General features: G+C 40.6%; 1 protein-coding gene across 3 annotated transcripts in view; it reads right to left on the bottom strand.

The window, feature by feature from the left end:
• The window catches only part of flna (filamin A, alpha (actin binding protein 280)), a 48,449-nt gene extending 30,221 nt beyond the window's left edge, over positions 1-18,228 (bottom strand). For all 3 annotated transcript variants that reach the window (XM_061841626.1, XM_061841644.1, XM_061841635.1), the window contains exons 1-3: positions 18,087-18,228; positions 17,411-17,869; positions 618-869 (exon numbers count right to left, since the gene is read on the bottom strand). In XM_061841626.1, coding sequence (XP_061697610.1) covers positions 618-869; positions 17,411-17,869; positions 18,087-18,129 — 754 coding nt within the window. In that variant the 5' untranslated portion in view covers positions 18,130-18,228. The remainder of the gene's footprint in view (positions 1-617; positions 870-17,410; positions 17,870-18,086) is intronic.
• Between the last annotated feature and the right edge of the window lie 2,878 nt (positions 18,229-21,106).

Here is a 21,106-nt window from a genome sequence, read left to right as displayed (position 1 = left end):
TAAAAATGGCACCCTAGAACTGAATAGAGGCAATAACTGTTGCATTAAAAATGATGACTTGCCTCCATTTGAGTGACTTGAGGGTATATATAGTAAGTATGCCTTTAATCTGCATTTAACTGCAAATCCATGTTTAATTTCTCATTCATGTTAAAAGGTAGCCTTGCCGGTGTGCCAGTTAATTGGGAGTTTTTCCTACAGCAAAACAAAACTTTTATCTGCAACTTGAGGCTGCGGAGGTATGCCAGACATCCCAAACATGTAAACCTGGTTTTTAAAATGTTTCATCGAAATCAAATTATCCTCCTCTTGGTCACGTCCCACTCTGTATCCTAAATTACCAGAATCACTTTTCTGTTTAGCTCAAGTTTTAACTGAAACACTTTCCTTGAGCCGACCTATGATGTTCTTCCACTTTCTTCACTTCAACACAAAAAGTAATGTGTCAGATGTACTTTGTATCAAATCAAAGCTATTTGCCAACTTTGTACGTCTGTTTCTCTCTTAAGTAACCGTCTGGGGCACGCACATGTACAATGCATGCAATCTCACATTGTGGTCCTTCTCTGTTTGACCCTTTGCTTAAAATCTATATTATAAACCACTTCAGAATTCACCTGGAGCGCAACTGTCGACCAGGGCTCCGAGAGCCCGCCCATTCTGCCAGTCCCGGTTGAAGTTGGTGATGGGAAGCTCGGGTAGTTTGTTCTGAATCCATCCCAATAGCCTCTGCTTTGGGGTCTTTTGTTTGCCCTCATCTGCCTCTTCCTCTTCATCCCACATAGGCATAGAGATTGAGTAGTGCAGGATCAAAGTCCAGATCAGACCCAGTATGAGCTTCATATTCCCATCAACGATAGCTTTGGAGTCTAGAGGAAACAAAAAAAAATATATGAAAACAGTCATTTATTTGAGTCATTGTATCTTTGAAATTTTAAATATTAATTCAGGTATTAAAAAAAAGGAAAAAAAATGTACCATCACTCTAAATCAAAGCTCTTAAACTCAAGGTCTGGGGGGCCAGATCTGGCTGTCGAAATCATTTCATTTATGTGGCTCTCAAACCAGATTGCGAGAGTCACCTTCTGAAATGTCATGTAATAATCACTTTAAAAAAGCGTTTGGTAACAAAAACCGCTTGCAATATCGCAAAAAGTCACTTGAAGAAACTATACATACCACCCTTGAGTTCAAAACTGGCCCTCCGAGGAAAACGATTACCGTTACAAGATGAGTTTGACACATCTGCCTAAATGCCCTGAACCCCCATTGTTTTAATGAGCGGAATAATGCCTGAAGGATTTCTGGATGAAAAGCGCATCTTGTCGTTCTACTTTAAAACTCAAACTAGTTGAGACTGAATCAGCACCTCTGCAATTAATTTAAATCAAGTCCACCGCTGGTTATAGTTACACAATGTAAAACCAGTGATTTATGGATTTCTTTAGTATGGAAAAAAAAAAGAGGGGAAGGGGATTAACCATTTAAAAAGCTTCCAACTTCTGACAAATTTTGATGATTTAAAGTGTTAGTAGAATGTGATAAGATTTAGTACATGAGCAAATGCATGACAGCAGATCTAAAATGAACATTAAAACAATTCAAAGAATAAATGTGCTTAATGCACTTTTTGTGACAGTATCCCTAAATGGGGGCGAATCTAATTCTGCCAACAAAGGCACATCAGCACAGAGCTGAACCCTGTTGCTCTAAATGTTTGACATTTGTTCAGGTAGTCAAGAGGAGAAAATGAAGAGCGAGGTTGGGGAAAAGTCATGTACATGGTCAGCATGTAACAGAAGCAAGCACGTACATGCTGCACAAGATGGAGTTGATAGAGAAGGTGATTTCAAAATTGAGGAAAAGGTGGGGCACTGTGTGTGTAGGGGAGGGGGGTCCTAACTGATGTAATCAGACCTCTAGGCTACATATGCATTTAAGATCATAAAAATGCTCAGATAAAATTGTTACGATAATGTAGAAATTAATCCAAGTGATGAAGTTTTTTTATCTTGATTAAACTGGGACTCCATAAATGAGATTTGAAGATTTCTCTCAGTATTTGCCACAGGATGTCAGCTGCCCCTGAGGAAAAGCACTCCAAAGTGATTTGGACCAGTCAAAAAAAAAAAAAAAAAAAAAAAAAGCCAACCCCTCACCATGAAAACACTGAATGTGTGGTTCACCATAGCAACCCAGAGTCAACTCTTTGCTGTGGTACAAAAAGAGATGACATTGAAAACCAAGAAACAAGAGTAGGAAAAAAAAAAAAGACCAACATAGTGGAGAATGTTGATTCAAATAACTATTTGACACTGATGTGAATAAAAGTGTATCCAAGAGAAAAACACGTCAGAACAAGCAGTAAGAATGCTGATGATCTAAAAGAAGGGTGTGTGCCACTTTCACTGTCTACCTCCATAGATATAACAGATAAACAACCATACCAGAACCAAAAACACTACAAATGCTCAACTTTTGTGATTTGCTAACACAATGACCAAAAGTCTTACGCCATTAGTCATAGCAACAGTGCTGGCAAAATCTATTGGCCCAGTTCTTACATTTTTCTCACTTTAATCCCAAATTCATGCATAAAATGAAGACGAAAATTACATGAATAGTTGTTTCTAGATTAATATATTGAATTGTCATTTGAAAACTGCATTTTGTATTGTCTCAACAATATGAAAATTGGTTTGATGATTTGAAACCAGCGTGTGCAATAAACATGCAAAAACAAAAAAAATCAGGAAGAGGGCAAATACATTTTTCACACCACTGTATATGAAATCTGAATTGAGGTTTTAATTTTAACAACACTTACCCCTGGGATTAATTCATTTTGAGGGTGACCATACTTTTACAGGTATACAAGATGTGCACTGCTTTTCAATTTTATTTTTTTTATTAAACAGTTTTCCCATTTTAAACGATGTTGAAATATTTCCGTAAAAAAGTGTGAGATACTGTGAATTAAATGATTTTCAGGATAATTTTTTTCCCCCAATACGTAAAATTCAAATAGACATCCTTGAAAGAATACCTCCCCAACATGGTATCGTGTATCCCGGTTTACGTATGAAATACTGCACCACAGACTATGGTCAAACAAACTAGAACGAAACCCTACCTATGAAAACAACGTCCTTGGTGGAGGTAATGAGAGCATTGACAGTCAAGTGACTCCCAAGATTTCCCAGATTTAAAAAAATAAATAAAGTTGACAAACTATATATTTCTTTTTGTAAAAATGTAACAACTTGAAGGGACTTTTTGTTCTTTAGGGTCAGTCAACAGGTAGTAGCCATTCATTGTTCTGCTTTAGGACAAAGCAGCTCACACTTATAATCTGTCTTGTTCTTTGATACATGCCTTTCTCTCCACTAAACTTGCTAGGAATGTGCCTACATTCCCAGCAGACCACAGCAGTTCAGACGGAGCCCATATACGGACAAAGACTGCTACAAAATCCCCCTCTGCTGATTCATACTCCGTGAGTGTATGCATCAGTGTGACGGTGAGACTGCCACCCCCCCCCCAAAAAAAAAAAAACTCCCATGACTCAACTATATGGCGTGTTAGTGCAGCCATCAGACCCCACTAGAGTGTCACAGTCATGCCATCATCAAAACCTCTGACCCAGCTGACTCGCCCATCATATGGATCAAGAGGGTGTGGCAAGGCAAACAGGAGTTAAATTTCAAAATGTGCTGCAACATTTGTAACATGTCAATGTCCATTACACAACCAAATGTTTTATTTTTAATTCCCATCCAAGCAAAGTATACCAATTTCCCATGGAAATTAACAGAACTCAGCAGAGCGCAGACCTCAACTCAAGCTGGAGAACAGCACTGGATAGTGGTAAATTCACTAATCCTCACTTAGCAGGTTGTCCGGAAACAGCTGGGTATGTGGAAGATGCTTGTAAAATTGTTTTGTTGGGGAGGCGGGCTTTTAAACTCCAGTTTTACAGATGGCAACAATAAATTGGCTGTGAAATACAGGTACTGGAAAGAGAATTATGATAACGTAAGCGTGTATTGCTTCTCTGAGTCATGGTGAAATGTATTTTGTGTTATGTTTTTAAAAAAAAAAATAAATAAAAAGAAAAAGCCACCATAGGAATAAAAAAAAAAAAAACTATCCTGAAGTGTTTGGTCTATTATATTTCAACTCTAACAATGCTTCTTCCCCAAAATTATTTGTAAGGAACACCACTGATAAGTACATGTACGAGTTTTACTCATACAACGTACTATGAATGTTAATGTCTTCACTAGTAAACGCAGACTTGGTGGAGGCAGTGTGATGGTGCAGCGTCTCAAACATTGAAAAACCAAAACGTGCAACAATTATATATAAAAACTAGAATCAAAATAATGAGAGGACCTGCCAACAGTCCTGACCTGAACGTAGCAATATTGGCTGATTGGTGAAAAAAAAGAACAAGGGCATTTCTTCAACATAGGCCTGTGATTATTTTTCTAAAATAAATTAAAATTGCAAATGTCTCAGTAGCAGACCATATGCCTCTCAGTTCTGGAGGACGGGAGTTCAAATTCCAGCCCCGCCTGTGTGGAGTTTGCATGTTCTCCCTGTGCCTGTGTGGGTTTTCTCCAGGCACTCTGGTTTCCTCCCATATCCCAAAAACATGCATTAATTGGAGGCTCTAAATTGCCCCTAGGCGTGATTGGGAGTGCGACTATTACCAGTCTGTGCCCTATGATTGGCTGGCAGCCAGTTCAGGGTGTACCCCGCCTCCTGCAATCCCGCAGGCCTTGTGAGGATGAGCGGCTCAGAAAGTGGATGGATGCAAATGTAATTTCTTCATCATTACTGCTAAAACTTGGATCTTTGAACCCACTAAACAAATACCAAGATTTTGATTAAGATGTTTAGCTTTGGCAACAGACATTTGACATAGAGAAAAAACAGGAGTCAACCAAATACCGCTGAGATTTGTGTTACATCATAATAACAGTTGCATCACAGGTAAAGTCAATGCAGTGCAATTCAAAAAGGTCGTTACCGTTCACTCTTATTATACTCTACAAATATGAATGCAGCCTCACGCTTTGACCCGCTCTCACAGGTCCTTCCCCTACCTCCCTCCCATAAAGCAAGCCAAAGTGGAGCTACTACACTTCCTCATTTTCCTGTCTGCCATTTCCACTCAGTCATCCACCCTCCCTCCCTCCTTCTCTCACTCCCTCAGACTGGAAAAAGTTCCCCCTGGTTTTTTAGCCTTAAAAGGGCAGAAGCAACTGGATCTTGGCGGCCCTCCCATTCCATGGGCTCTGGTTACAGAGGAGAGGGAGGAGTTTGAGAAACTGGGGAAGTGTGGCAGGGAGGATGGAAGACCTAAAAAAGTAAAAAGGTAGAGAAAGTGCTGTGTGGGAGTTTATGCAATCTTACACAAGCAGAGAAATGCTTGAAATGCTTGTTGAAAGCAAGCTGAGGTAGAGGGGCAAAAAGGGAGAGATCTAGGCCAAGAGGTGACTTCATAAGCAGAGCAAGGGGGTATATGAGGGAGCACATAAAATGAACGAGGGGCTTTAATAAATTCCATATGGCTTCAATCAGGTGGTTTTTCATGGAAGCAACTAGTAACACTGAGCAAGCAAACAGGTTTGCATTTCTAAATCATTGATGAACTCAAAAGCAAAGAACATTCCAGCATTATACCCTGCTCATCTTCTAGACATACATACATACAGCACTATTACATGGGACATTTTTTTGGAGATTCCAAACCATGCCTCATTGTCTCTTGCTCAGTCTGAACTAGAGGAATGGGTGTAGGGGAATGCTTCCAACGCTGATGTAATGCAATAAGCCAGGGGGTGTCAAACTAATTTTTGTCACAGCCCGCATCGTAGTTCTGGCTTCCCTCAAAGGGTAATTATAACAAGCTATATAAATTAAGTATCACTTCATAATTATATATACCCAATTAGGTTTAACCAATTAAAAAAAAAAATACTTGCTCTATTTCTTTAAAAAAAAAAAAAAAAAAAAAGATTGGGAAAACAGGTTTGCTATATTGTCAATATTACAGGTTAAGAATTTAAACTTTGGTATTTTCACAAGAAAGTCATCACAAAATTATGTGGAGGGCTGGATCTGGCCCCCGGGTCACCAGTGTAATGAGCCAAATGCTACTGAATTGAATGAGAATGCGCATTCTACTTTTGCTCACGACCCATGCTACCAATTCTCCTTCACAGACAGGAAGCTATGCCAATGATAAGGTACTAGCAGGAAATTATCATTAGGACCAGAATAGTAAGACTCGTGCATTTCTGGCTGCCTTATGCTTATCTGTCCGTGTGGAGTTTGCATGTTCTCCCTGTGCCAGCGTGGGTTTTCTCCGGGCACTCCCGTTTCCTCCCACATCCCAAAAATATCCAATATTAATTGGACACTCAAAATTGCCCCTAGGTGTGATTTTGAGTGTGACTGTTTTTATGTGCCCTGTGATTGGCCGGCGACTAGTTCAGGGTGTACCCCGAACTCCTGCCCGTTGACAGCTGGGTTGGGCTCCAGGACTACCCGCGACCCTCGGGAGGCTCAGTGGCAAAAGAGAATAGATGGATGGATGGAAAAGCCAGGAAATAAACTCAAGCAGAAATAAAATCTTAAAGACCATATAAAGTGACAAAAAGTTACTTACATTTGACAGCATAGAAAAGAGTATTGATAAGTCTGATAAAATCTTTTTGGGGTAAAAAAAAAAAAATAAAAAAAAGCCGAGTCCAAATCATGAAAATTACAGCCCACCTTCAGGGTTTAGGCCAATGCACATTGGCCGAATGCATTGGAAACTCCCTGCTTGAGTTTCTTGTCAACTGAATACATATAGTATGTATAATGCTATGAAAGTATTACCCCCTTCTCAAATTATATTTTTACATAGTTTCCCCACTTTAAGAGCACACAAATGAACTTAAAATGCTGTTTTTAAAATGGTGATTTCATTTATTTAAAAAAAAAAAAAAAGAGTGAAAATGTAATTCCTTTGTTAAATCATTAAAAGTGGCTAATCACATCACTCCCAAGGCAGATTAGATCCAAACCTGACCAATCAAGTAATCACAAACATTCAGTCCCGACAAAATCAAGTCAGGGAAAAAAAAAAAAAAAAAAAAAAAAAAAAAACAACAACAAAGTGACACAATCCAAAGAAATTCCTGAATAGTCGACCAATAAAGTAACTCATCTGTGTGGAAAGAGTTACAAAAGACATTTCTAAAGCTTTAAGATTCCAAAATTACTGTATAAGAGCCATTAACCTCACATGGCGAAAACAGAATAGTGGTGAAGCCTCCTAGGAGTGGCCGGTCCTACAAAGATTACCCCAAGGGAATAGCAATGACTCATCAAGGAGGCCACAAAGGAAGTCAAATACTTGTAAAGCACCACGGGCGGCTCTTTGCCTAAGTTCAGGTCAGTGTTCATGACAACAGTAAGAAAAAGATGGGCAAAAATGGAATCCATGACAAAATGGCAAGAACACTGCTGACCAAAAACAACAAAGCAGTGTCAGGCAATTGCAAAAAAAAAGTGAATGATTCAAGACTTTTGGGAAAATTTATGGACTGACAAGATGAAAATTTAGTTTTATGGAAGGTGTGTGTCTCGTAAAATCTGGGGTACTTCTACTTCAAGACTTGGATTGATGGAACCATGAATTCTGCTCTTTAACAGAAAAATCATAAAAGGTTCTATCAGTTTGTGACCTCAAGCTGAAGCGCCCTAGAATTCTGCAGCAGAATAACGATCCAAAATACACCAACAAGTCAATGCCTTGATAACTTAAGGAAATAAATAAAATTAAAAAAAGCTCATGGAGTAGACTACACTGACCTATTAGTATTTTATAGAGATCAGCTTTGACATCATAATTTACAGATTCAATCAATGCGGAAAAGACATTTACACCTCGTTGCAGTCGTATACAATATAGCTGAATTTTTTTAGTCTTGTCCCGCGACTTATACACATCTTTTACAAATCACTGAAGTTTGTCAAATCAAAAAAGCTACTCGTTACCATAGCCACAAAGGATCAGGCTAATGCATTGTGTTGGGGGGAAAAAAATAAAATTGGAAAAAACGAGTGCTGGTGGTAACCAGTCCTCAGAAGTCTTGTTCAAGGATTGCTTGAGATATATTCACAATGATTCTAATTCATTTGGGTTTTAGTAAACCTATAAACTTGTTTGCTAATTTTCAACAAACTGCAAAAATAAGAATTTGAAAAGGGATCCAATAGCTTTTCATGGAATTGTACATGATCAAGTGTTTGTAGTCAGCTGCTGGCTCAATAACGGGTCTAGTTTTGTTTAATAAACTTGACTTTCCCTCAAGTGCTTCTGTTGTGTGGAGCTACGAAACCTGTGGATTAGTGTGACCCAACGTCGGTACACATGTCTGCGAGTGAGTCCCCTCCAGATTCTGTTTCCTTATTTTGATTCTCAACTCAGATTCTTTTAGGGGGCTGGGTAAAAACGTTCACATGGTTTAAATGGTGTCCAAATTCTTATCTATATTTTGAGGAGCCCATAGCACAGCTTAAAATGAACTTTTGACTCTTGGTTCTTTATGGCCAGTATCAATATCAACTATGAACTATAAAGGCAGTGTGTGTAGAACTAACCCAAAACTTAAACATTTCAGCCAAAGTCAGACTTATTGCATGAAATGGTCTGTATGTGCAAGTTTTAACTTTACTTCCTCTTTTAAGCTTGTAGCCTTTTATTTTGAAGGGTACACTCCTTAACTCGAAATTTTGGTACTTTTCGTGCACCAGTGATTTAATTTTTTTTTAATGGATGGAGCCAAATGCTATAAAACGATTCCTTTCCTTATCCACTGGTGAGACACAATGTTAGGGTTTGTGATACTGTGAGACAACGTTTGCGGATTTTGTCCAAATTTATTGTGATGTAAAATTGCTGCAGTGAACTTTTAGCTCAATGTCAAGCCCTCCCCCCCATGTTGGTGGAAGACCAAAATAAACGCGACAAATCAGTGCAGAAGTACTACCAATCTTTACCTTATCCATCTAATGAATGATGAATAATGATCTTATGATTAGGTTTACATTTGTGAGCTTTAAAACAATACACAAGTTGTTCAATGAACAACAATGTAATTCCCAACTCCATACGTGACATCCTACTTTTACACAATGCTGTATTAACTTCATTTGTTACCGCTCTCTGCCGGTCCACCTTCTGAAACACTCAGGCACTTCAAATTTCATTGACTTTTAGTGTCCATACGCAAAATATGGTTCCTTGTTTCCATTTCGTACACATTTCATGATTATGAAACAGCCAGGCTGTTGCCACACATCCATGTGTCTCAACATGCCTGCACAGCCCAGGCCAATAATCAAGAAAACTAGTTGCAAAGTTACACCACAAGCAACATGCCGGCTCAAATCACAACAATTGTTTAAAACATGGCTTTTCAATTAATATAAACTACAATATCCTGCTGACAAGAATTTTGAAGAGAAACTGCAAACAACAAATCAACTATAGTTTAGTGCAGTGTTATCCAAGCTGGGGGAAACGGGGGACTCAACAAATCAACTATCATGAAAACTTTAATATGTTAGACCCAGCTGTTTAGGTTTTTGTTGATTCCAGAGGAAACATGTTTGTGGGGGCGGGGCTCAGCTCCCCCAGCTTGGGGACGCTAATTTAATCGCAAAAGGCAGTGCCCAATAAAAGAAAAAAAAAAAAAAGTTTGTGAAACATTAGTTTAGTACAACTCAGCTTTTTTTTTTTTTTATATAAAATATGGCAGAAAAAAAATTGCAGAGAATCAGAAAACAGCCCAATAGTGATTGTGGTTTACTCTAATTAGTTGACTACCTTACGGCAGAATGATGCCAAATGGGAATGATTAAAATCACTCAAACGTGTGATGAGGCAGCTGGAATGTATAGGATCGCTCTACCACGCGCTACCCAGCGGGCTAGAGTTTCAGGATAGTAGACCACAGTGTGTGCCAGAAATCTGAAACTCAGATTACAACTGATCAAACATGTGAGACATAACATACACCTACATGACTCGATGGCAGCAGGTCATAGAAGATATGTAATTGATTCTCATTTTCACATTTACAGAGTCCTTGCTCAGCGCAAAATAAATAAATGCTATGACTCATGCTCACCTGTTTAAGATGCCCTTCTGCATGTTTACACATTTACTTGGAAAAATGTCACACCAATGGCATTAAGCTACAAAGTGAATATACTCTTATAATTTATAGATTTGCACTCTTGAACATCAGCATGAGAATATCTGAGTTGACAACTGTTTCAAAGCACCACTATCAAATAGAACAGCTGCATATTTGTAACTGTTAAATTGATTTTTAATAATTGCAACAATACCAACTGAGCAGCTGTCGTTCAGTTGGTTGTTCACTGACCAGAGGGTCCGCTAAGTGTCAAGTCAACCCTAAGTTGCCTCCAGGTAGGTACTGTATGAGACTGTTCTGAATTGCCTTTAACTGGTTAAATCATCGAACAAATCGATTCTTTTAAAATTTTATTTTAGCAGTCTAGCATCTTTTTTAACCATTTCAAATTCCTCCTCCGATGCCATGTTTGAAACACTTGATGCCGCTTAGAGGAATGGCCACAGAAAAGCTCTGCATGGACAACCCAACTTATAGCTGGTATTATTATTCTTAGACAAGATGAATAATGAGTTTGATGTGGGGGGGGGTCAAATTTTGGGGGAAAGAAAAAAAAAATTTGAATAAATTAGTTATGTACGTACCAAGATCATGCGCAGGTCATTTAACCATTGAATCATGTAAAAATACATTATATGAGAACATCATATACGATAAAGTGGGTGAAGAAAGTATTCAAATTTTTCACTAATTGCAGCCATTTTCTAAAACCTAAGTTCCTTTTGTCCTCTCAATGTACAGTAATCCCTTGGTTAATGTGGGGGTTACATTCCCAAAAATACCCATATTAAGCAAAAGCCATGTAAAAGAAGACTTTTCTTCCATTTTTTAAAGTTTTTCATATTCTTTTTCATTTACAGTACGTTTTCTCCCCCCCCCATTTCCTCATACACACGTTAAGGCTGTTAAACCCCTAACCACATACTTTATAAATTTCTGACATGCATTAACAATCTCACATCTCATTTATACACTTAAAGTTCAAACCTTCATAGACTGAAAAAATAAAAATACTGTATTCTCGAATGAAATCAAAGCTTAGTCAGGCATTAACATTTTAGCACATCTCATATCAACACTCAGTTCAAACCTTCATGGATTAAAAAAAAAAAAAGAAAGAAAAAAAACCCCTACATTTTAGAATTAAACCAAAGATCAAAACCTGGATGAGGCCAAAACATTAGACAATATAAAAATGTCCCTCTATCCATTTTCTTCCACTTGATCCAGGAATGGGTATAAGAGCTTTACTACAAACATGCGTGTGTGTGTAATATATATATACATATTTATTTTTTAAGAATAAAATGTAATTATAAATCTGAGATTGAACATAAATTAAGAGATTCAGGCGTATTTTACAGTTCTTCTGGCTGGCTGGCGTGGCTGTACTGTAGCGTCTTTTTTCCGCTCCGCTGAAGCACCCTTGTGCAGCTGTCTTTTTGAGAGTGAAAAACAGCTATTGGTCATTGTTGGCACTCCCTGCCTGTCAGGATGAGACTATTGCTACAAACAGACATGCCACCTTCGATTATGTTTGAGAACTGAAGTCGCGACCCATTGTGCAGGTGTGCAGAAACGCTGCGGGGTTCGCAGTCCGCCCCAACGGCACCAGTCAATGTACTTAGGGCGGGCGATTGCGGTGGCGCGCCACTCCCGCGCTGGCCCCCGAACCCTACTGCCAGACAAGTTCACCCGGGCTTAGAGCAGTGGCTTTTACAAAGCCTTCTTGTTTGAAGGGGAACCTTTGGGCCAGTCTGAGGTCCTAACCTCTCTGGAGAAGCTTTTAGTGGAGCAGATCCCAATATTTGACCATATTCTAATTTCCCTTCGACTGCAACCAGTCTTCCTGTACCTGGAGCTGAAAAATAACCCCAAAGCCTGATGTAGCCATTACCATGCTTCACTTTTGGGACTCTATCAGACAGGCGATGAGCAATGCCTGGTTTTCTCCACACAATACATAGTTCGAATGAAGGCCAAAATTTCTATCTTGGGATCATCAGACCAGAGAATCCAAGTTTCTCAGCATCTTTGAGTCCTTCGGTTATTTCTTTTTAAGGAAACTCCACGTAGGCTTTCATGAGCCATCCGTCGGGCCACTGTGTTATAAACCTCCGACTGATGGGAGAGCTGCAGTGATTGTTGACTTTCTAGAACTTTCACCCATCTCCCAACTGAGTCACTAGAGCTCATACAAAGTGATGTTTGGGTTCTTAACTTCTCTCACCAAGGCTCTTCTCCTATGATTGCTCAGTTTGGCCAAATGTCCCAAAGGTCTTTCATTTAGAGATTATGGAATCCACTGTGCTCTTACAAACCTAAAGTGAAGCAGAATTTTTTTTTTCCCCCCTCACGTTGGGCTGACCTGTGCTTTACCACACTTCTGTCTCTGAGCACTTCAGCCAGTTCCTTTGACCTCATGATCATCATTTGCTCCAACATGCACTGTGAGCTGTAAAGTCTTATCCAGTCAGGCGTGTGGATTTCCTAATCAAGTCCAATCACTATGATCAAACTGACTGCAATGAACTCAAGGATGATCAGAAGAAATGGGCAACATGTTAAATTTATAACTGACAGCATAGGGTCCGATTACTGAAAACTTTGGAATAAAAGCTTAAAATTGATCTGATCTAATATATCAAGGAAGTTGGCCGGCTCAGCACATTGGAAGAGAGGCGCTCTGTAAGAGTAAAACACTATTCAATCATTGTAGTGGCGGCCTTCACTTCAACTATTTGGATGGCCTGACGACAATGACAAAACTCGGAATAAATGGACGAAATCACAACTGTAGCCTTCTATGCAGTTTGTGACCAGGCACGACTGACCAATTGTCAGAATCAGCTTTATTTGGCCAAGTGTGTTAAGGAATTTTTCTCCGGCAGACGCAGCTGCCTTGGTACGAAGAACAACACAGCAGCAAGAACAAAGAACAAGAGATTTCTATTAATAAGAACTAATCCTTTTAAAAGTTGTGCAAGATGTAAAATCTTCGTTTAGAACAGGTACAAGATAAGAGTCAACGTGCCACATTGTGTAAAGTTTCTACAGTCCCTTTACCCGTTCACGGTTCCCGTAATAGACAAGCACAACAGATGCACCTTTCCTTGACAATTAATTATATTTAAGATTTTTATACAAGATTTTTTCTTTGGGCCATAACCATCCGGCCCGATTGTAGGTGCAAATACCTCACAAGGTTTGTGTCAACTGACATCACCAAAAAGTACAAAACTAAAAGGGCAGACAATTGAAAATAGCAGTTCAACAATTACTTGGAAACATTTTTGGGTGGGATAAGACACGTTGCACGGCATGTTACGCAAATCAATGATTTGACATAGAAATCAAAAAGACAACATGACTAAAACTAGGACAGTAAAAAGAAAGAGACCTGAACCATTATACTGTTTTGCGATGGCAGTTTGTGCCAAGTTGTGGTGAGGGTGGTTGTAAGGGTGTGTCTATTTTCTGCATTGAGAGGAGGAAGTAGAAAGACCTAAACTGCCTGCTCTTTCATCTTCTGATGTGAAGAGTCAAAAAAGGAGAAGCTGGATATGGTGAGTCAGCTGAAATCACACCCCGAAAGAACTACCAACAATCCATTTGGTCCAAGATTGTGTGTGTGTGTGTGTGTGTGTGTGTGGGGGGGGGGGGGGTATCTAACTAAGGAATGGGTGAGGAAAACAGAATATATTGCAGGGGTTGCTAGGATATGCTAAGAATGATGACTAGGCCCAGAGTTGTGGCTCGGGGTGTGCAGTCTCACCTACAGGTTTACTTAAAACAGCATACCGTCTGTTCTTTAGGCATGGTTAAAGAGCAACAAATGGAAGGTAAACTTGTATAGAACTTCACCTTGCCACTGACCTCAGGACAAATTACTAATCCTAACCCAAGTGCAACGCACGGTGCCGGTTACATTTTCACCCGTGGTTATAAGCACAACTCAAAACCAAAAGTAATTTTATGCAAGATTCAAAAGATGTGGTAGAGGTCGTGGAACACACCACTGAATATGTGGTGCCAGTTCAGTGGGAAAACTACTACTTCTGCTGAAAACCAATTTCCACAAAGCTTCTTAGAGGGGGTGTGGCATAGCTAAAAGAAGTACCAAATATATATATTTTTGACTTAAAAATTCCACAAAAGTGAAAGGTTTCATTTATTGCAGTTGAAAACAATAAATGTGCATTACTTAATATTGCTGGACTGGACCTGTAGCAAGAGTAGATGTGCAACGATTAATTGACTAAAAAAAAAATTTTTTTCTAATGAATGGCTAATGATTTTTTGAATAATCGGGATCTTGTTTACCATCAAAGTGTCCAAAACCTTGGAATTTCAGCGGTAAATATAAAAAGAAAATTACATTATAATAAGGCAGACTTATTTCTGTTTAATCAGAATAAGACATTTGCTTCTGTATCTTTTATTCTGGAAAACAGTTACTAAAATTTGACTATTTTCAAACATGGGCACCAACAACAAATCATATTAAATGTTTGTGCATTAACACATTGTCAAGTTAAAATGTCCAATTTTTTTTTAAATAAAAGTATGGGAATTTAAATTTTTTTGTCTTAATCATCGATCAATCATAAAAACTTGGCTCAATTATATTGTTAGTTACAGGCCTAATCAAGAGCAAACAAATCTTCATATATAAGGGTTATTAAGCCTCACCCGGTACATTTGTAAAGGAAATACCATTTGGTACATTCATTGGCCGCAGCCGTGTAGCTGCTAACACTAACACTGCCACGCTAAACGCCGCCATTTTACACCACTCAAGTACATAAAGACTAAAATCAAAATTGCCTTATTTCTTTGCGTTTTTGTTGTGGCCTCCAACATCTGCCTGCACCAAGCTGTGCCACATGAATAGCATCCTCCAGTTTGAGCACTTTCATTCTGGGAAATACTGTATTTTCACGACGATAAGGCACATTTAAGTCTTGAATTCTCTCCAAAATGGATGGCTGTAGCGCCTTGTGTGTGCACCAACGTCCAAAATCTAACTGGGAGCATTTCCTGCCGACACGCAAGTTGTATAGAGGAAAAGCGGACGTGCAAGATGACAGCATGCGGACATTACAGGGGGAAGTGTGGGCATGGGAGAGGATGATAAAAGCATGCCCCCAGAAGGTATAAAATGCCGGTTTGTGTTTTGTGCTAAACAACATTGCTTTGGGTAAGTAAACCCAAAATGGCACCTACAAAGAGACACTCTTACAAAGCGCAGTTTAAACTGCATACTATCAGTTACATGGAGAAACATGGGAATCAAGCAGCTGTGAGAGAATTCCAGCTCAACTAATCTATGGTGCTAAAGTTGAGGAAGCAGGAAAACGAGCTTCGCCAAGGTGAGAAGACAAAGCTCAGTTTCCGTGGAAACAAGGCGAAGTGGCCCAAGTTAGAAGAGCACCTCGAGGAAATGGATTGATTAAAAACAAAACTTCCATGAAAAAAAGCACAATATTGCACTTCAGAAATTTGAGGGGAGCTGCATTGAAACACAATCAACTACACATCTTCCACAATATATAACTTCCACTACATTAAAACTTTAATACATGAGTTTGCATTAGTGGTTATCTTATGCAACTAAGAGTTACACAGCATGTAGTTGGCTAGCTTGTTGTGCCTATACTTTAAATGCATAATTGCCTAGATGCCACATTCAACAGAACAGTTCTGTGTCATTTAAAATTCCCAAGCGAGAGGGGAAGTTGGGGGGGGAAGCCTGCACCCGTCTGAAGCAGAGAAGCCTGTCGGCTTGCTAACTAGCTGGTGGCTAGCCCCTCTTATCACAGTGCAGATAGCCCCAGAACGACCCAGTCGTCTGCAAAGCCCTTTGAAACGCCTGTGATTAAAAGCTACACAAACTTGATTGGAACTGACAGAGGGATACATTCCAGCCACCGTAGGCTTTAAGTAGATATATTCTCACACCTCAAATTTATAGGGATTTATAGGCATAAGAAAGTTGCTTGATGAATGATGATTTCATTTACTAGCAGGGCCTAGTTCTACGCAATCGACAGGGACGCTCACTGAGATTGAAAAAAGGACAATGGCTTGATTTTTTTTTTTCCAGGATTTTGAAGCTTTATTTTATGTACTTTTATTTAGCAGGGTTAACACTTGTATGATGCCAAATCTAGAAGTCTTCAATTTACGGGGACCTTCAGTGTTCAAAAATCACTAACTTGGGTATCACATGGATATAAAAATGGAAATTTGAAGGTAGCAGTATTATCGTGTAGTTTCTTACTCAAGCTCTCTTGCATACATCACAAAGGTAGACAACCATCTGGTATTATACTTCAGTCTTCATGGAGGTCTAAACACTAATAAGTGCTCGTTGCTTCATTCACTGCAGTCCCACCACATTTACACAAAAAGTGTTACAAAGCGACATAACCTCTCGCGCGATTTCAAGTCTGCCGTTTCGACGAGTTCCCCAATATGAGAAACTACATCCAGGCAAAGCCCATTTCATTCCGACTGATGTGACAAGCCTGGAACAAAGTTGTCACACCATGGAGTCCCAGCCCACAGCACGACATTACCACAGACAATAGGCCCGTGTCCAACCGTGTTCCTCCTGGACCGGCTCTCCCAGCTGATTGCCTGAACTACACCCTGACCCACAAAAGTTTGGACTCACACGCACCAAGTCCTGCTTAGGCAGTGGGTGAGCACAGAAGGACGGGGGCCCTCTTCTCAGTCCTCCCAAATCACTGGAGAAAGGGGGGGGGAAGCAAGGCCCATGTGTACACACAGGGAACCGCCTGCTTTTTCACTCAACACAGAAATGTAACAAACTTTCTTGTAGCTCCATCTAAAACTTGCGTCGCTGACGCGCATATTTCTATAATAGCACAACACATTTGCTTTTAAAAAAAAAAAAAAAAAAGATAGAACAAAACCAATCTGTCTTTTAGAGAAAGATTTCATGGGTAACTGGGACACAACGTAATCATTGCACCTGGTCAAAAGACAGTGATGCATAAATAAATGGGAACAAACAGCATTGTGTCGTAAAACAAAGTCAATCTTACCTTATGGTCAACAGGATAGATACGATCATTGCGTTAGCATCGTTTTGTTCACCAGACTTTAACATGTTAAACGTTGAGCCATTCATTAAATTCGTCGTAAAAGTGACTCACCTATGGACACCAACTTGATGTTCTCCTTGTCCAGGAACTCCAGGGCTACGGACACGTTCTCCAGCTGCATCTGGCGGAAGGTGGGCCTCTGGTTGTACTTTCGGAACATCTTCTTCTGAGACAGGACCTCCAGGAGGCCGATGAGCCGCAGCCCATCGCCGAGGTCCGTCTGCAAGTTGCCGATTCGCTTGTTGACGCATTTCAGGTGCTCGTTACACCAGCGGGTGAACGTATTCTGTTGGATCTTCTTCCACGGGGCGTCCTCGGCCAGGTCTTTCTCCGTGGCTGGCATTTCTGCGTCCTTGTCCGTGGAGAGAGCGTTGGGAGCGGGCGCGGCGCTCTGGTGGAGCCGGGGGTGGGAACCGCTCATTTTTATAGCGTCGGCTGTCTCTCGGTTCGCTGCCTGGTTTCTGGGTGGAGTCTTTTCAACTTTTTCTTTTCTCTGCCACTGGGCCTCGTCTGTTTGACAGAAACAAATCAACACTTAAAATTAGGAAAATGAGCCCAGCAAAAAAAAAAAAAAAAAAAGAAAGAAAAATTCTCGAAATATACACCGCTAAGGAAAGTGCAAAAAAAAAAAAAAAAACGCCTCAGGCAGCCATTACGACTACCTTCCTTTTTAACCCTTTGTCGCACCCCTCTAGCCCAAAATAAGCGGAGATAGTTTCCAGCTCACCCGCCACCTTGAGGACGCCAAGCTGTATAGAAAACGGATGCATATACTGGTTTTACATCCTGCGAAATCTACTTCACAGTCGTCATTATTATATGGGATTGTCTTTTTATCCACGTATGATTCCAATTAGATCACGGTGTACTTCCGGACTACTGAGCCCCAGCCAATCGCAACGCACAGATGGCCAAACGGTCATTCACGCTCACGCGCACAATTATTGGCAATTTTGAGTTGCCAATTAACCCATCATGCATCTTTTGGGGATTTGGTAGGAAACTGGAGTACCTGGAGAGAACCCACACAGCCAGAGGGGGAACATGCAAATTGAGAAAATTGCAAACAGACTATTCCGGATTTCAACCCACGTCCTCGGAACTGTGAGGCTGATGGGTTAATCATGCATCTACCATGCCACCCAATGACATATGTAACCCATCCATCCATCCATTTTCTTTGGCGCTTATCCTCACGAGGATCGCGGGAAGTGCTGGAACCGATCCCAGCTGTCAGCGGGCAGGGTACACCCTGAACTGGTTGCCAACCAATCGCAGGACACACGGAGACAAATAGCCGCACTCACAATCACACTTACGGGCAATTTAGAGAGTCCAATTAATGTTGCATGTTTTTGAGATGTGGGAGGAAACTGGAGTGCTCAGCGAAAACCCACACAGGCACGGGAAGAACATGCAAACTCCACACGGGCGGGTCTGGGATTGAACCCGCAACCTCAGAACTGTGAGGCCAATGTTTACCAGCTGAGCCGCCGAACTTTTATTTAGGTAAAATGTTTAAACTTTATGTACAATACATCTTGATGGAATCATTTTTAAGTAGAGTTGTTTTTATTTTCCCATCTTTAAACAGTGTTTATGTTCAAACTGTGTTAAATATTACAGTGGGTTAACATATTGAATACACTTTTCAGGACCCAAATCTCTGTTTGATGAACAAAACATTTGATGTTGGTCATGGTGGTGGTACTTGTATGGTTCCTCCTCCTTCCTCATTCCAAAAACAGGTTTGGTTAATCGAACATTTACTTGTCCATAGGTGTGGTTGGTTGTTTGTCCAGTCCAGGGTGCACTCTGTCTCTTGCACAAATTTAGCTGCAATAGGCTAAGGATGAGTTACATGTTTGTAAAATGAATTGATAGATGGGAATATATTCCTATTTATGGGACCCATACAAAATGTACAACTTCAACATGATTATGGGCCAAGTTTGCATGTTCTCCCCGTGCCTGCGTGGATTTTCTCCAGGCACTCCTGTTTCCTCCCACATCCCAAAAACATGCAACATTAATTGGATGCTCTCAATTGCTCCTAGGTGTGATTGTGAGTCCGGCTATTTGTCTCGAAGTGCCCTGCGATTGGCTGGCAAGCAGTTTAAGGTGTACCCTGGCTCCTGCCCGTTGACAGCTGGGATAGGCTTCAGCACACCCCGCAACCCTTGTGAGGATAAGTGGCAAACAAGATGGATGGATGGATGTTTTATGCATAATAATGTAAAAACACTGATCATGATAAAAAAATTCCTCCATTTTCTTTCGCCACATATCCTCACATTCCCATAATTATTATCAGCTATGATCTAACAAAGTGGAAAACATATCATCATACAGATCCAACCATCCATCCATCCATCCGCTTATTCTCACAAAGGTCGCGGGAGTGCTATAGCCTACCCCAGGTGTCAACGGGCAGGAGGCAGGGTACGCCACACCGTAAACTGATTGCCAGCCATTCGCAGGGCACATAGAGACAAACAGCCCCACTCACGATCACACTTAGAGGCAATTTAGAGTTTCCAAGTAATGCATGTTTTTGGGTGTGGGAGTGCCCGGGGAAAACCCACGCAGGCAAAGAAAAAACATGCAAACTCCACACAGGCAAGGCAAGATTGAACTCAGGTACTCAGAACTGTGAGGCCAACGCTTTACAGCTGCACCACTGTGCTGCCTCAATATGGAAATCTTTATTTCTCAATCTTTTTATGTGTTCACATTGTCACATGATCAGATCGACAAAATTCCTCGGAAATCACAATGTCCCATAACATGTGAGCAACCTTTTTTTTTTTTTTTTTTACAACAGGATAGTGTGGATGGTGTTGGGACGAACTGGTGCCCACAGGTACCGTGTCACGAACGATCGATGCACGGGCAGACTCAAATGCAGGACTCCAAGACGAGGACATGATGTTCAGTGGGTTTTATTATAAACAAAATTAGCTCACAACAACACAGTCCAAGAAGGCAGGATCTAAAACACAAGAAACAATGACTGATCACTATGCGCCACCTAAAGAGTACAACCAAAAGCGTGACTGGACTATAATGGCGCAGTGGTGGAGTAACCCTGGATGCGGGAAAGCATACTCAACGAACTGGCAAAAACCAGTGACAAAACTCCAACTTAAATACATTGTCTAATCACAGTGCCTCATATGGCACAGCTGTGACTGGCGAGAGGCGTCAGAGATGAAACCGCTCAGAGCGGTGGCCAGGCCATGCCCCTTTTGGCCATGGTCCAGCCTTGCTCATGCCATACCGTGATGGTGGTGAGCCTAGCCATTGAGATGTAGAGTTTTGTGGCAACCCCCCAGCTTTTAGTCAGGTCTCCTGTCATGCGTATTTTCATGCAAAATAGTCAGAAGCATCGATGTCTATGGAGTCACTGTGTGTTGTGTACAGTCTTATCTTTAAAGATGTAAAGAGAGGGGTTAGACAGCGTCTTGACAAAAACCACAACCGCCCCCTCTGGTGTCTTCCTACACAAGATGAAAAAATGCATCACTGAGTAGGCACGACATAACCTGGTCAGGATTATGCACTTCGTTTCATCAAAGCTTTTCTTTCTTCTACAAATGTAAGACTGTTGTTCGCCAAATAATTACAAAAGATGTTCCTAGATTTAGGGTCCGGATCTAAAATGGGTCATAAGATATTTACATCCATCCATTTTCTTTTGCCGCTTATCCTCACAAGGGTCGTGGGGAGTGCTGGAGCCTATCCCAG

Source organism: Syngnathoides biaculeatus, chromosome 2 (genome assembly GCF_019802595.1).
Source record: "Syngnathoides biaculeatus isolate LvHL_M chromosome 2, ASM1980259v1, whole genome shotgun sequence".
Classification (NCBI taxonomy): domain Eukaryota; kingdom Metazoa; phylum Chordata; class Actinopteri; order Syngnathiformes; family Syngnathidae; genus Syngnathoides; species Syngnathoides biaculeatus.
This window is presented reverse-complemented; position numbering and strand designations above follow the sequence as displayed.